At 57.0% G+C, this 13,297-nt stretch overlaps 1 protein-coding gene across 3 annotated transcripts in view; it reads right to left on the bottom strand.

Moving 5' to 3' along the window:
• MDGA1 (MAM domain containing glycosylphosphatidylinositol anchor 1) overlaps positions 1-12,884 on the bottom strand; it is a 56,985-nt gene extending 44,101 nt beyond the window's left edge. For 2 of the 3 annotated variants that reach the window (XM_084754011.1, XM_084754012.1), the window contains exon 1: positions 11,514-12,884. In XM_084754011.1, coding sequence (XP_084610137.1) covers positions 11,514-11,580 — 67 coding nt within the window. In that variant the 5' untranslated portion in view covers positions 11,581-12,884. The remainder of the gene's footprint in view (positions 1-11,513) is intronic. The other variant, XM_084754010.1, reaches the window with a different exon arrangement.
• Positions 12,885-13,297: the final 413 nt, after the last annotated feature.

Raw genomic sequence — 13,297 nt, 5'->3', positions numbered from 1 at the left:
TTGTGGGAAGTGTGCTGGCAAGCCCCCCTCCCCTTACCCTCTGCGACACGCACAGACAAGGAGGCCTGTGCCTGCTGGACACTTCATTAAGGGTTCTGACGCCCAACCCTCCAGGCTCACAGAGCAAGCACCTCAGCCTGTCTTGGTGCCACTGAGGCTGTGAGAGATTAAGAAATGGAGTTTGAAGGAGTGGGGGGAGGGGCAGGAACTTCTCAATACCACAGCAGCATGCCTAAGAGGTGACACGGTCCCTCTGCATGGCTGTAGACTGCAGCCTGGGCACATGATGGCTATGTGGCATTCACCAATGACTTGCCTTCTCTGGCCTCAAGTCTCTTCCTACACTGAATCTTAGTGATGCTGACAGGCTGTGTCCCAGGAGGCCATAGAGGTGTGTGGCCGAGTCCTGCCTGCCCCACACTTTATACCGCCTCTGCAGGTGCTGTATGGCAAGCCAGACCTTCACAGGTGCAGGAAGCTCACCAGACCTTCCCCCCAAGGTCCCCTACATTTTACGGGTGCATTAGAACCAGACCCAAGGGATCAGGCCATTGGAATTCAGTTCCCTCCCAGTTCTGCCCTTCTGGGATTCCACTCAGAGACGGAGAGGTGAGCTTTCTGCTAAAGATGAGAAGAGGCTCGGGGCCAAGGACAGATTCAAGTTCAGAACTGCGGATTCAGCTCCGAGTCTTTCTGATGTCAGGTTAGGTTCCGGCAAGTTGAAATAAGGTCAGACAGGGAGAAGAACTTCCCAAAAACGAAGACCCAAAGAAAGACGCAGGAAATTGTTGTAGGGTTTCATGGCCTCATGAGAGAGTGGGCTCTCCTAGAGGTTCACAAACATACTTGGTTGCCTCAGGCCGTTGCCTTCAGTGTCTGGTCCTGAAAGCCGGGAAGCTGCTACTCACCGAGCCACCGAGTTCAGGTTGAAATGAGACACCTGCTAGTGGAAACAGACTCCCTGGAGAGCCTGGGAGCCAGGGGAGAGGAGATTGGAGCGGTGCAGGGGACAGAGAGAGCCACAAGCAGGCAGGAGGCCAGGCAAGACTCTTTCAGAACTGTCTGGGTGGCTGCAGACAAGTCACTTGCCCGCTCTGGTCTCCATTTTCTCTGAGGCCCCAATCCCACCTGAGCGAGGTTGGCGGGGTGGGTGAAAGGAGGCCCAGTGTGGCCGTTCACTATTCGTGCCTCTTCTGTCAAGAAGCCGCAGGTGGGGACAGGAGATGGCTCGATGGAAGGAGCTTGCTGTGCAGCTTGAGGACGTCTGCATTTGTCTCCTCCTACACTGAGTCCTATCTCAGTCACACGAGGCCACAGAGGGATGGCCCTGTCCTGCCCTGCCACACCCTGTTGGGATCCCCTAGTGCTACTCGAAAAAGCCAGAGTTGGGTTGGGAGGAGGTCTCAGTGGCTAAGAGCGCTTGCCACCCAAGCAGAGGGCCCAACACCTATGTCCGGCAGCTCACAACTGTCTATAACTCCAGCTCCAGGGGACCTGATGCCCTGTTCTTGCTTCCGAAGGCTCCTGTACGTGCATGTATACACACAGAGACACATACCTAAAACTAAGATTAAAAAGAAAAAGATAAAGCCAGACATGGCTGCATTCACAGCTCTGGGGATGCGGAGACAGGCAGAGCCTTGGGGCTTGCTGGCCAGCCAGTCTAGGCAATCTGTGAGCCCTAGGTCCAGGAGAGACCCTGTCTCAAAAGAGAAGGTGGAGAGAAGCTGAGAAAGACACCTGTCGTTGACTCTGGTCTCTTACACACATAAACCCCAAAATAGGACAGCTGCTGACTGAGTGGACACTGGTGTCTAGCTCATCAACCTAGCTACCTCCATTCCTACCTATTTTTAGTTTTATTATATTTTATTGGGTGGTGTGTGTGTGTGTGTGTGTGTGTGTGTGTGAGAGAGAGAGAGAGAGAGAGAGAGAGAGAGAGAGAGAGAGAGAGAGAGAGAGAGAGAGAGAGACTTGGCAGGATGAGATCTCTAAGTTCGAGACCAGCCTGGTCTACAGAGTGAATTTCAGGACAGCCAAGGCTACACAGAGAGACCCTGTCCGGGGAAGTGGGGGCGGGAGGGGGGGAGGGGAAGGAGGCTGGTCAAAATGTCAGACGTCCTGATTTAACTGGGCATGATGCAACACAGGTACCAGGATATGCTGACGTGTCCTGGATCATCTTATGCGCAGCCAAATCCCAGGACTATTGCTTAAGCAGGGACTCAAGATGGAAGGAGCCTGAAGGACCTCTGAGGAGCCAGAGACGGACGCCTCAGTGTTTCACAGTCAGCCATGGTTCCTGAAGGGCTGCTTCAAGAGTTTGTGGAGGTCAAAGGGTAGCTTTCAGGAGGAGTTAGCTCTCTCCTTCCATCACTCGGAACCTGAGGGTTGAGCTCCAGTCCTCAGGTTTGGTGGCAAGTGCCTTTCCCAGCTGAGCCATCTTGTTGACCCCGTGCGTGTCTTTCTATGGAACTCCTGTACTTCTGTAGGCAAGCGTGTGCCTACCTCAGCTCCCCTTACAGTTAAAATAGCCAAGCAACTCAAGGCTGCTCAGTGTGAACAGATGCTACCCAGGGGCTTCTGGGAAAGCTCCTTAAAGGATGGTGGTGGTGGTGATGACAGTGGCAGTTGCAGTGATGGCAGCGGCAGTTAGCAACAGCAGCAGTAGCGCACACCTTTAATCCCAGCACTTGGGAGGCAGAGGCAGGCAGATCTCTGAGTTCGAAGCCAGCCTGGTCTACAGAGTGAATTTCAGGGCAGCCAAGGCTACACAGAGAAACCCTGTCCGGGAAAGTGGGGGTGGGAGGGGGAGGGGGGAGGGGAAGGAGGCTGGTCAAAATGTCAGACGTCCTGATTTAACTGGGCATGATGCAACACAGGTACCAGGATATGTTGACGTGTCCTGGATCATCTTATTTGCAGCCAAATCCCAGGACTATTGCTTAAGCAGGGACTCAAGATAGAAGGAGCCTGAAGGACCTCTGAGGAGCCAGAGACGGACGCCTCAGTGTTTCACAGCCAGCCATGGTTCCTGGAGGGCTGCTTCAAGAGTCAACCCATCCCCCCAAGAAAGGCTAGGGAACAAACCATCCGGGCACCGCCCAAAGGAGCCTCACACTTGGGGTAGTACAGGCAGGCATGAAGCTTGGCAGTGGGCAGCTCTAAGTTCGAATCCTGACTCAGCCCACCTTCCTGACAACTGTTAAACCTTAGTATGTCACTCAGCCTGACCCTCATCCTTTCCACTGGAAAATGAGGGCTCTGGGTGGCTCCTTAGGGACACCCAGCCCCCATCTACTTTTCAGCCCCTTAGCTGGTTTGAGATGAGGAGGCCCTGTGGTTAAAAGAGGAATAAACCAGCATCCCTATCTCCTGGCCTGAGCCTTCCTGGATGGAGAACCAGGCGAGCCGAAAGGCTCCAGCTGGTGGCTTCATGAACAATAAAATGGGCTGCATTAAAGCCCCCAGGGGCCAGCGGAGCTTGGCTGACACTCAGGTTGGGGGGGGGGGCGGGGAAGAGTGCCTGGAAGCCTAGGCATGCCCTGGAGACGTCCCAGAGAGGAGACTGAGTTTGGCCTGACTCCTTCTAACGTATCTACGCCCACTGTGTTGATCCAGACAGCCTCTATGTCAAAGCACCGATGTCAGGGCTTCCAGCCACGGCTTCCATTTGCAGAGCTCCTACAGCAGAGGGTCTGGGCAGAGCAGAGCGAGGCCTGCACCGTGGATAAGCTGCCGGACGGCTTTTAATATGCCACCTCCCGCTTTGCAACCTACCAGATAATCCTAGCATCTTGGCTGGCTCTGGGGCTGGAAGGGAACCAAAGAGAGCTTGGGGTACCCTTTCCCAAGCCACCAGGTCACCACCCACCCCGAGGCCCCAACTTCTACCAGGTGGACAAGCAGGACTCCGGTTAGAGCCACATCGGCACCCCGACGTCCTCCAAACTTCTCAAATGCGCAGCTGTCGCTTCCTGTTTCAACCCTCCTGTGCAGCACCCACACAGATTTCCCTCAGCCCGGCTGCCACCGCCTCTGCTCCCGCAAGGGCCCATAATTCACCTCAGAGCTGGCAAAGAACTGGCATCACACCGAGGCTTCCCTGTGGACCCCAGGGGCTGCATGTGTCAGAACCCACCTTCTAGATAAGGAAACTGAGGTGCTCCTTGGAGAAGCAGCCAGATGCCCATTGGGCCCTGCTCACCTGCCGTCCACATGCCACCAGTGTCTCTGTTAGAAACAGCCTGGATCTGCATTTTCCCAGGAGCCTCCTGGGGAGAGTTGGGGAGCCCCCAGGCTGTCAGTGGTCCCTGAAGCACCTTCTCTTCTGCCTCACGGAATGCCCTCCAACTCTGTCCCAGTTTTCCGAGTCCCCACGCCTTCTCAAGCCCCACCGACATGACACCTACTTTGTCTCTTCTCTCTCCTTTCCCTAGATACAGGTACGTTTCAGGACACCACCCCCTGCCCCCCCTCATACCTTCCCTGGCAATGATTCCCATATTATTCTGTGGACATAAACTGAGGCACACGGTAACCTCTTCTGAGTTGCACTCTCCTCACGCCAGCCTCCCCACCACAGCGGCCCTCCAAAACAACACTCAGTGCCTAGGAGTGTAGCTCGGTACACACACGGAGCTCCAGTCCCCAGCACTCCTGCTACTTGAAAGGTGGAGGCAGGAAATGCAGAAGTTCAAGGTCATCCTCGGCTACATAGCCGGCCCATCTCAAAACAACAACCCCCCCCCCCATCATTAAAGCTTTTGGCAGAGGCCTTTGTTTGCCTGTCTGCTGCTTGACAGGAGGCTGGCCCAGGGCAGCTTGCCTTCTAGGGGCTTCACGCTGGGGCAGGATCAAGCAGCAATTCAAAAGCCCTGGTCCTTACCCTCTTCACTCTCCTGCCCCAAATCTGTCTAATCAACAGCTTTTTTTATTCTGCTTCTTCCCGCTGTGAGTGCACAAACCTTGGGCCTTCGTCAGCTCCTGTCCCCCACGGGGGAATCTCTTCCTTTCCTTGTCCTGCTCCGGGTCTCATGACGGTGACCTGCAGGATCTCAAACTCACCCCCTGCCCCCACGTCCCCTCCTTCAAGGGACTCTCAGAAAACTGCCCACATGTGCTCCTCCTATGCTCAAAAGCTTCCTCGTGCTCTGCCTCACTTAAGTGGGGGTGTCCTCAGAAGGCCTTACGCAGCCTGCAATATTCCATCTGTCCTCACTAATTCTCCGACCCTCCTCCTCCTCCTCCTCCTCCTTCTCCTCTTCCTCCTCCTCCTCCCTCATCCTCTTCCCAACAATGGACTCCTCAGGTTTGTTCTAACAAACCAGGTGTGTCCATACCCGATCTGGAACACTTCCTGTAGCTATCCATCCATGAGAGTTCCTGCCTGGGCGTGTTCAGGTCTCTGCTTTGGGGGCACCTCCACAGGGAAGCCCCCAACCCCTAGCCACCATGTATGAGCTTGACCCACAGTTTCCTCACCAGGTCTCCTTGTCTATACAAAGCTCCTCTCAGTAAGATGCATCATATTCACGCTCTCATGTTTGCGGCCAGACACTCCAGGAGAAACAAGAACCGGCCTGACCACCACCACCACCACCACCACCCCCCCCCACCCGGCTACCTGCTCAGCCCCCTTCTGCCAGCCACTGAGGCAGACCACAGCCTTGTGACAGGTCTGCACCCTGCAGGGCCTCCTCCAGATCTCCTCCTGCCCGCTTTCCCAAGCTCATCATTCCAGCATGGCCTCCATCACAGGACTTGTAGTCTACAACCCTGGGCCTCCCCCCCACCCCCCACCCCCAGGGGCTGCAACTTTATCTCTCTGAACCTCTTGGCTTCCTCAAGGGTAAAATGGGCTGAGGCATCTATCTCTGCAGGAGGCGTGGTGCAAGCTGGGGAGGATAATGCATATTCATGATTTCCATAATTTGTATTATTACTCCTTGGCCTTCTGCTCCTCACAGCCCTGACTTCCTTTCAACTGAGGCCTGACCAACAGGGCAACCCTCTCCATGTCCAGGGTCTTCAGTTCAACATGCCCTTGCCAGGGAAGGCCTTCCCACGCCTGGCTGGTCCAATTTCCATCATCCATCCATAAGGCCTGGGATGTGACTTTCTCACATCTCATGCTGTCTCTGCTGTGAGGGATTTGTTGGATCTTTGTGGGACTGTTATCCACTCCCTCTGCCGACTCATGTCAAGTAGCCCCATGGTGCCCAGAACCTGCTTTACCAGAGGCAGAGAGAGTCAGAAGATACCAAAGAAATCCATCCCTTGTTTTCCTTACTCCCTACCCAGAAGGACCAACACTGGCATCCCCACCTCTTACCAACTGTGCCACACTGATCAGGTCACCTATGTCCTTGGAGCCTCAGTTCAATGACAAAGACAGGCACCCTATATCATGGGAAACTACAGTCAGGCCAGGACCTGGCAGGGCATGGGGTACCATCAGGGCTGTGATTGGCCATCACCTTCACCAAGGATCCTCCCACCAAGGTCACTCTCCTACATGCTAAAAGATGCCTGGAAGAGCCATACCCAACGTGGTGTGGAGGCTGAGCTTCACTTTCCTATACGTTCACGAATTCTTCGATTGTTCTGCAAAGAACATGTGTTATCCAATCTTAGGAAAAAGGAAGAATCCATCGTGTTTGTTTGTTTTAAAAATTGTTTCTCGGAGCTCAGCACAGCTCTTGCCTGCCTCCCATATCAGCTATTAAATGCTAAGAGGGTCCCTGGTCTTCTCTAGCCAGGGACCTAGGTTTGTAAAGAGGCAATTGTTCAGAGGTATCAGACCCCTCCCCACACACACAGCCCGGCAAGCTCAGCTGAGTCTCCACAAAGTTCTCGCTGTCCTAGAGAAGAATTGAGTCATCTTGAAAATGCAGAAAGTGTAGCTTTATCCATGGCGGGCGGGCGCCCCTGGATTCTGAGGCAGGTACGTGGGAGCTTGAGAGAGCCCCTTCCACCCCGAGCTGGGGAATTAGGATGAGGAGCCCCTCTCTTCTGTGATGGGGTGAGGAGGCCTGTAAGAAAGGGAAGCAGCGATGTGGTGGCCAAGCCCTCCCCCTGCTGGCAATGTCTGGAAGAGCGGCACCAGTTTTACACCGCCGGGGGGTTCCCCAGAGGGATTACACCCGAACTCTGACACACAGGCATCAGGGACCTACTCAAACTGGGGTGTCTAGGCAGGGAGAAGGTGATGTGTGAGGCTCTTTCTGAAATTCCATTCCCAGGCTCCCCAACTTCTGTGGGTGGGGCACCTTCTGGTCTGATCTTCCTGAACCCAGTCACAAGAAGAATCGTCAGGGCTACTGTGGGGAACAGGATGCGAGGAAAGCACCTTCCGTACTCCTACCTGGGCCGCAATACTCCCGGGCCCCTCCGTCCCTCCTGGGCAACCAGGAAAAGCCAGCCTTGCTACCACAGCCTGATTTCCACTCCCACCCCAGGTATCGATCTCCCGCATCATTCATTTGCCAGGCCTTGGCGGCTGTGATTAGCTCCCTCCACCTCCCTATGGAGCGCCCCCACCCCCGCCCCCGCCCGCACCCCCGCCCGCCCCGCCCATCCCTCCATGTTCCAGCAAAGCAGAGCTAATACAGGGCTCTAAATGAGGCTTTACCACTCGGCCTCAGCGGCTCAGAGCCAGACTTGGCCAATTACACGTAGGCCCCTCAGATAGTCCTAGCCTGCGCCTCAAGGGTACTTTCCTGACTCACACAATCCCTTCCAATCTAGCTTCCGAAGCCCAGGACCTCACCCATGTATGATGCTCCGATACCCAGCCCGCAGGGTAGGAAGGAGCAACTGTCTGAAGTGCGGAGGGGCAGCAAGCCAGGAAGAGCTCTATAGAATGACCCTGTGGGGAGCCCCCAGGCAGGCTTGGGGGACTGTCAAAGGCAACACAGGCAAAATAGCCTGGATTTGTGGGCCCAAGACAATCTTCCCTCAGGCAATGTCTATAACAGAGAATGAAAAAGGAAAAGGGGATGGAAACAGGCAGGGACCTTCCTGGGGAGTTAGGAGAGCTTAAGCCTGCTGCTGACACAAGGGGCAACCTGATTCCAGAACCTTCTTCTCTGTGGAAGAGGCTATACAGAGAGCCGCTTTCAAGGCAGGGGTGCGGAACTCAGAGGGAAAAGTCCCAAGTGCCCCCATCCACATCCACACTGGGAAATTCACTTCCCGAAATTCCTTCCCCACACTCCCCAAGGGAGGGGGGGTGGGGTGGGGTGGGGGTGGGGGTGGGGGAGCCTGACTTGGTGATAATTCTGTAAGCGATGTTGCTCTTGTCAAATTATTCAACATCTGTCTTCGTGTTCCCACAAAAATTAGCATAGGATAGTAGTTTCTGATGACACCTTTGGTGAAATATTTTGACTTCCCCCAGTAAGTTGCAAACAACCTGTCTTAGGATAATGTCACTTCCCACTCCTGCATATTAAATAATCCAGGGGGTTTGTTGTGTTTTTGTACGGAGCTGAATCCTGCTCACCGGGCCCCTGCCTGCTTCGAGAATGGGGATCAAGAAGCTGGGACCACAGGATGGGAAGTCTGACCCGGCCTTCACAGAGTGTGTTGCCTCTCCTTCACGCGCCTACTGTCTTTGTCACAGAACTAGACCTCTGGGACCAGCATCAGCCCTACACACACACACACACACACACACACACACACACACACACACACTTGGCCTGGCAGGAAGCAGATTACAGGATCCGCCCTGAAAACAACAAACTGGGCTAGAGATTGAGAAGCGGCTCCAAATGGACCATCTGGTCCCACACGTGGCTGCTGTAGCATCTGTGGCCCCAAAGAAAAGCGAAGCCACCTGGCCAGACTGAGAGGGCCTCCCCAGTCCTGCTCATGATGACAGGGTGGACCCAGCAGGGTGCACTGCCTAGGGCTCTGAGCAGCTGTCTCCCACTCGGATGGGCTGACCCTCACCCACTGCCAGAGGCTTCCATTCCTGTCTCTCCTTCCTCCTCTGGCTTCCTCCTCCTTAGGAGACTACCTCCTTCATCTGCACCACAGGCCTGGGGCAAATGGCAATAGCAGCTGAAGCCCACCCCCCCCAGCACAGACTAGCATACTGCATACGCCCCCCATCCATGCTAGCAAACTCCAGCACTCAGGTCCCTCTTTCAGGGCTGCACGCCTAGGGCCACCTAGCTCTCTGAGTAGAAACCTTCAACCAAAGCCCTCTGTGTCTTGGTGAATGCCAAGCCCTAGAGACACCTGAGAATTTCATGAAGCATTGTCAGCCTGGCCCCCCAACTGCCGCTCTTCACCTACTCAAAACCCCTCAGTGGCGTTCCTGCAGGGTACCAGATACCATGCTGGTGCTGGATGCCGCAGAGGATGGGCAGGGTGGACACCTCCATTCCTGGGTGCTACCATATGCCCACTCCTTCCCGTCATCTGCTTTGGGGTGCAGAGAAATGAGTGTGGTAGAGCACATCATGGTCCTCCGCCCCACTTCTGAGGCCAGCCCCAAACCTGATGAGGTGTCACCAAGCGCCTGTGACACCACAAGGGACACTGTCCCTCGGCTCCTGTTTCTTTTGCTTCCCCTCGGCGATCCTCCTGCAGCCCAGCCTTCCCCGGAGTTAGGCTCTCCTGGTGCAGGTGCAAGGAATGTCACCAAAGAACCAGAGGCGGAGCCGGTGCACCTACCCTTCTTTGATTTGTAACAAGAGCAGCTGGGACCTGGGCATATGAGAGATGGGAGAAAATAAAGAAAGGGGATGGGACAGAGGAGCCTGAGAAAGGAGGACCTACAGGGACCATGGGCCTCGTCCCCTAATCTCTGTCCTCACTGTTGGGGTTCCTAAGTTGGCCCAGAGTGGCATCCTTAAGTGTACATCGGGCCGCCCAGATGAAGAAAGACTGAAGAAACCCGAGCCAGCTAACCATGAGATGGGAGTATCAGACCAGCCCAAGGACGCGGGAGAAAGATGCTGACACCTCAGGAGGGGACATGAGCAGGCTGCAGGTTGCAATAGTCACTTGGGGGTACTCCCTTAAAGGCGGCAGCGACTGAGCTGCTGGCATCTTTAATGATGCCGGAGAAAGAGGGCCTCTGAGGCCTCTGGTGTCTTCCTCTGTCCTGTTTCATAGCCGCCCCTCCCCTTCCCCAGTATGTAAAACCCAGGCTCTTGCAGCATCTCTCTTGCCTGCCTTTTCTGGCCTATGCCAGGGGCCAGGCAGTAAGAGACACACAAACTAATTAAGAAACAGAGTTTGGCTGGATGCCTGGGCTGGCCTCACCAGGGAATTAAGCCCAAGCCAGCTAGCTGTTGGCGCCCAGGGGTATATACTTTCCAGATACCCTCTCCCTAGGATGGTCCTTTCTCTTGCCAGGCACAGTCAGAGACTCAGGACCTGAAGCTAGTAGCCAGGGGACATGGCCTCTGTCACCCACACAGTTACAGGTCCAACAGCCTCCACTCTCAAAGAGAATAATTAGATTCCTGGCCCCGGAGAAAGAGGGAGAATCCTGCCCACCGCCAACCACACATCATTAGAGAGTAACTACAAAGCCCACCCTGCGGTCAGCACAAGGCAAAGCCAGGGCCATGGGCTCTGGGGATTGACTTCTCCGTGCTGTGCATGTCGGGAGGATCACCCCGAGTAGTATTGAACCAAGGAGTCTTCAGTGGGGGAAAAAAACCCCACGGCATGGAGTGGAGGAAAGGTGGCCAGAATACTCCTTGGCGCGACGGAGCGTGTCTTGGGAATGCAAGAGCAGAGCTGCGTGGCGGGGAGGAAGAGTTTAGACACGTAGCCGGATGGGTGCGAGCGGTGTTTGCGTTTCCTGAGGACGGTGTGGCTGAACGTGCCTGTGTGTGCCAAGCAGGCAGAAGGAAGCTGGGGCTGGGGTTCTGTGGGTGGGAACCAGGGACAGGAAGAGGTGGCTCAGGAGAGGTCTGAAAAGGGATGCCGAGAACGGTAGGCGTCTAAGCTAGGGGATGCCTAGCATAAGGCACAGCCTGCCAAGAAGCCAGAAGAGGCTGCCGAGCTGCGGCCACCGCTGGGAAGACGAGCCAGCCTCCCGGCTCCGGTGCTGGCGAGCCTCTCGCCCGCCAGCCTCTCACAACTCTGGATCGCGCTTCGCTAGCTTCCACTCGGGAGACTGAGGTGGGGAAAAAGAGGATTTGGTGGGAACAGCTGCCCCAGCCCAGAGCTCGGGCTCTTCCGGGGTCTCCTGAGCCCATTGGAGTCTCCCAAGACTTCCAGATCTCTCTAGTCTCTGGTAAGATTTCGGAAAGCCGAAACCTCACCCAGGCACCCCCAGTTTCACACCATACCCTAGGACCGGTTCATAGGCTCGAGAAGAGCCTCCTGGGTCTCCTGGCACCCGGGTGAGGGCAGGGACGCGGTCATCCGTTCCAGAGTGTAAGCCCAGGGCTCCACTAAGGCCCGGCAGCGCGCACTTTGAGCAAGATCTTGTAAAGTTTCCGCGCGGCTCCGCCAGGGTGGAGCGGGACGCTGGCTCTTACCGTAGACGCCTTGTCCCCGACAGTGGAAGGGGATCAGCGCCAGAAGTATAAGGCAGGTCACCTCCATCTTCACGGCCAGTGCTTCATCCCCGCGAGGCGGCGCAGCCTGAGAGGCGGCGGGGGGCGCATCCGCCGGGGCACCGCGTTGCCCTCTGCGTTCCCTCCTTTTTCCTGAGTCGCGACAGAGAGGGCGGGGACCGAGACCGGGAGTCTGAGCAAGCGGCGACTCTGCTCTGTCCTCTTCCCACAGGGCGGCTGCCCGGGTGGGGACGCAGGGGGCGCTGGCCCAGACCTTGGTGCCTCTGCGCACCGGGCGCAGTAGCCAGCTCCCTGGCCCAGCAAGCTCAGCCAGCGAGCAGCCCTGGGTCCCCAGAGCTGTCCGCCGAGGGTATTGAGCGTGGGGGGACCTCTCTGCTGCTGCCGCGGCGCTCTGATCCAACAGGCCACCGATTCCTGACAAACTTGTCGTTTCCTCGCCCAGGGGACGCCCCTCCGCGGAGCCAGGCCGGGAGACCGGGACTCGGCTTCGGTTAATCCGCTGGCTCCAGTCCTGCAGTCGGTGCGGAGGGCTCCGCAGCCTGACCCAGGGGAGCAGGGCTGGGCGCCCTTCCCAGAGGCGAGGGCGCTTGGGTCTTGCTCTTCTCGAGCGCGGGAGCAGCAAGGACTAGGTTCGGCCGCCGGGCGAGCGCTCCGGGTACCCGAGTCCGCGAAGTTAGCCGAGTCGCCGCCGAGGAATCCGGGGGAGACGATCGCGTCCCGGCGCCCCCGCGGGAATCCAGAGAACGATTCCAAAGCAAGAAGGACCGCAGCCAGCGGAGGAAGGAGGAAAGTTTGAGTCCTTTGAAAATAATTAGCGATCTTGCTGAGGCCCGGGCTGCGGCTCGGGAGCCGCCGGCTGCCTCCTCTCTCCGCGCTCCTCTCCCGCCGTCTGGCCGCGGCCGTGGCGCTCCCGGGCTCCGCTATCTCGGGAGAGCCGGGCTGCGCCGCGCCCCAAGTTGGGCGTCCCCGCCCCCCTCCTGGAGGCCTGAGCCGGAGGGGGCCCCAGCGGGCGGGGCCGGGCCAGGCTCCCCGGCACAGTGGCCACTCTGGCTCCGGGGCCGCGGGTGCGCTCCGCTCGCTCGGCAACTTGGGCTTCGCTGTGCTGCTTTCTGGTCCCTCCGAGCTTTTCATTCCGCGCTTCCTCCACCTCCCCACCACCACCACCCCGCCTCCTGCTCTCCCTCCTCCCTCTCTCCCTCCTCCCATCTCCGCGATCGGTCTCTCGCTCTCCCACCCTTTGTCGCTCGCTCTCCTGTTTGATTCCCCTCCAGTTAAAAAAAAAAAGGAGCCAATTAAAGGCAGCCCAGCTCGCCCGGCCCAGCCTCTGTCCAATTTCCTTGCTTCCCCCAGGACCAATTAGAGAAAACAAAACAGGGCTGGGGGAAGCGTTCTCTCTCTCTCTCTCTCTCTCTCTCTCTCTCTCTCTCTCTCTCTCTCTCCGCCCCCCATCTCTCTCTCTCTCTCTCTCTTTTTCTCCCTATCTCCGCCTCCCCCACCAGCCCCCTGGCAGAAAAATGTCAGAAAGCAGCAATGGATCCATCTATCCCGAGGACAGTAACGGGAACGTGGGTTCGGCGCGGGCTCTGCAGCCGCGCACTCGGCATACGCTCTACGCCCGCCCTTGCACAGCCCAGGCTGGCAAAGGCACGGCCGGGTGCAAACGATCGCCGCACGATCGCCAGGCAGGCACCGGCGGCTCGTTGCGGACACCCAAATCTGTAGGGGCACTGGACACTTATGAATGT

This window comes from Acomys minous (genome assembly GCF_964271855.1).
Source record: "Acomys minous genome assembly, chromosome: 13".
Lineage (NCBI taxonomy): Eukaryota > Metazoa > Chordata > Mammalia > Rodentia > Muridae > Acomys > Acomys minous.
The sequence above is the reverse complement of the archived record's forward strand: the minus strand, read 5'-3'. Positions and strand labels throughout refer to the sequence as shown.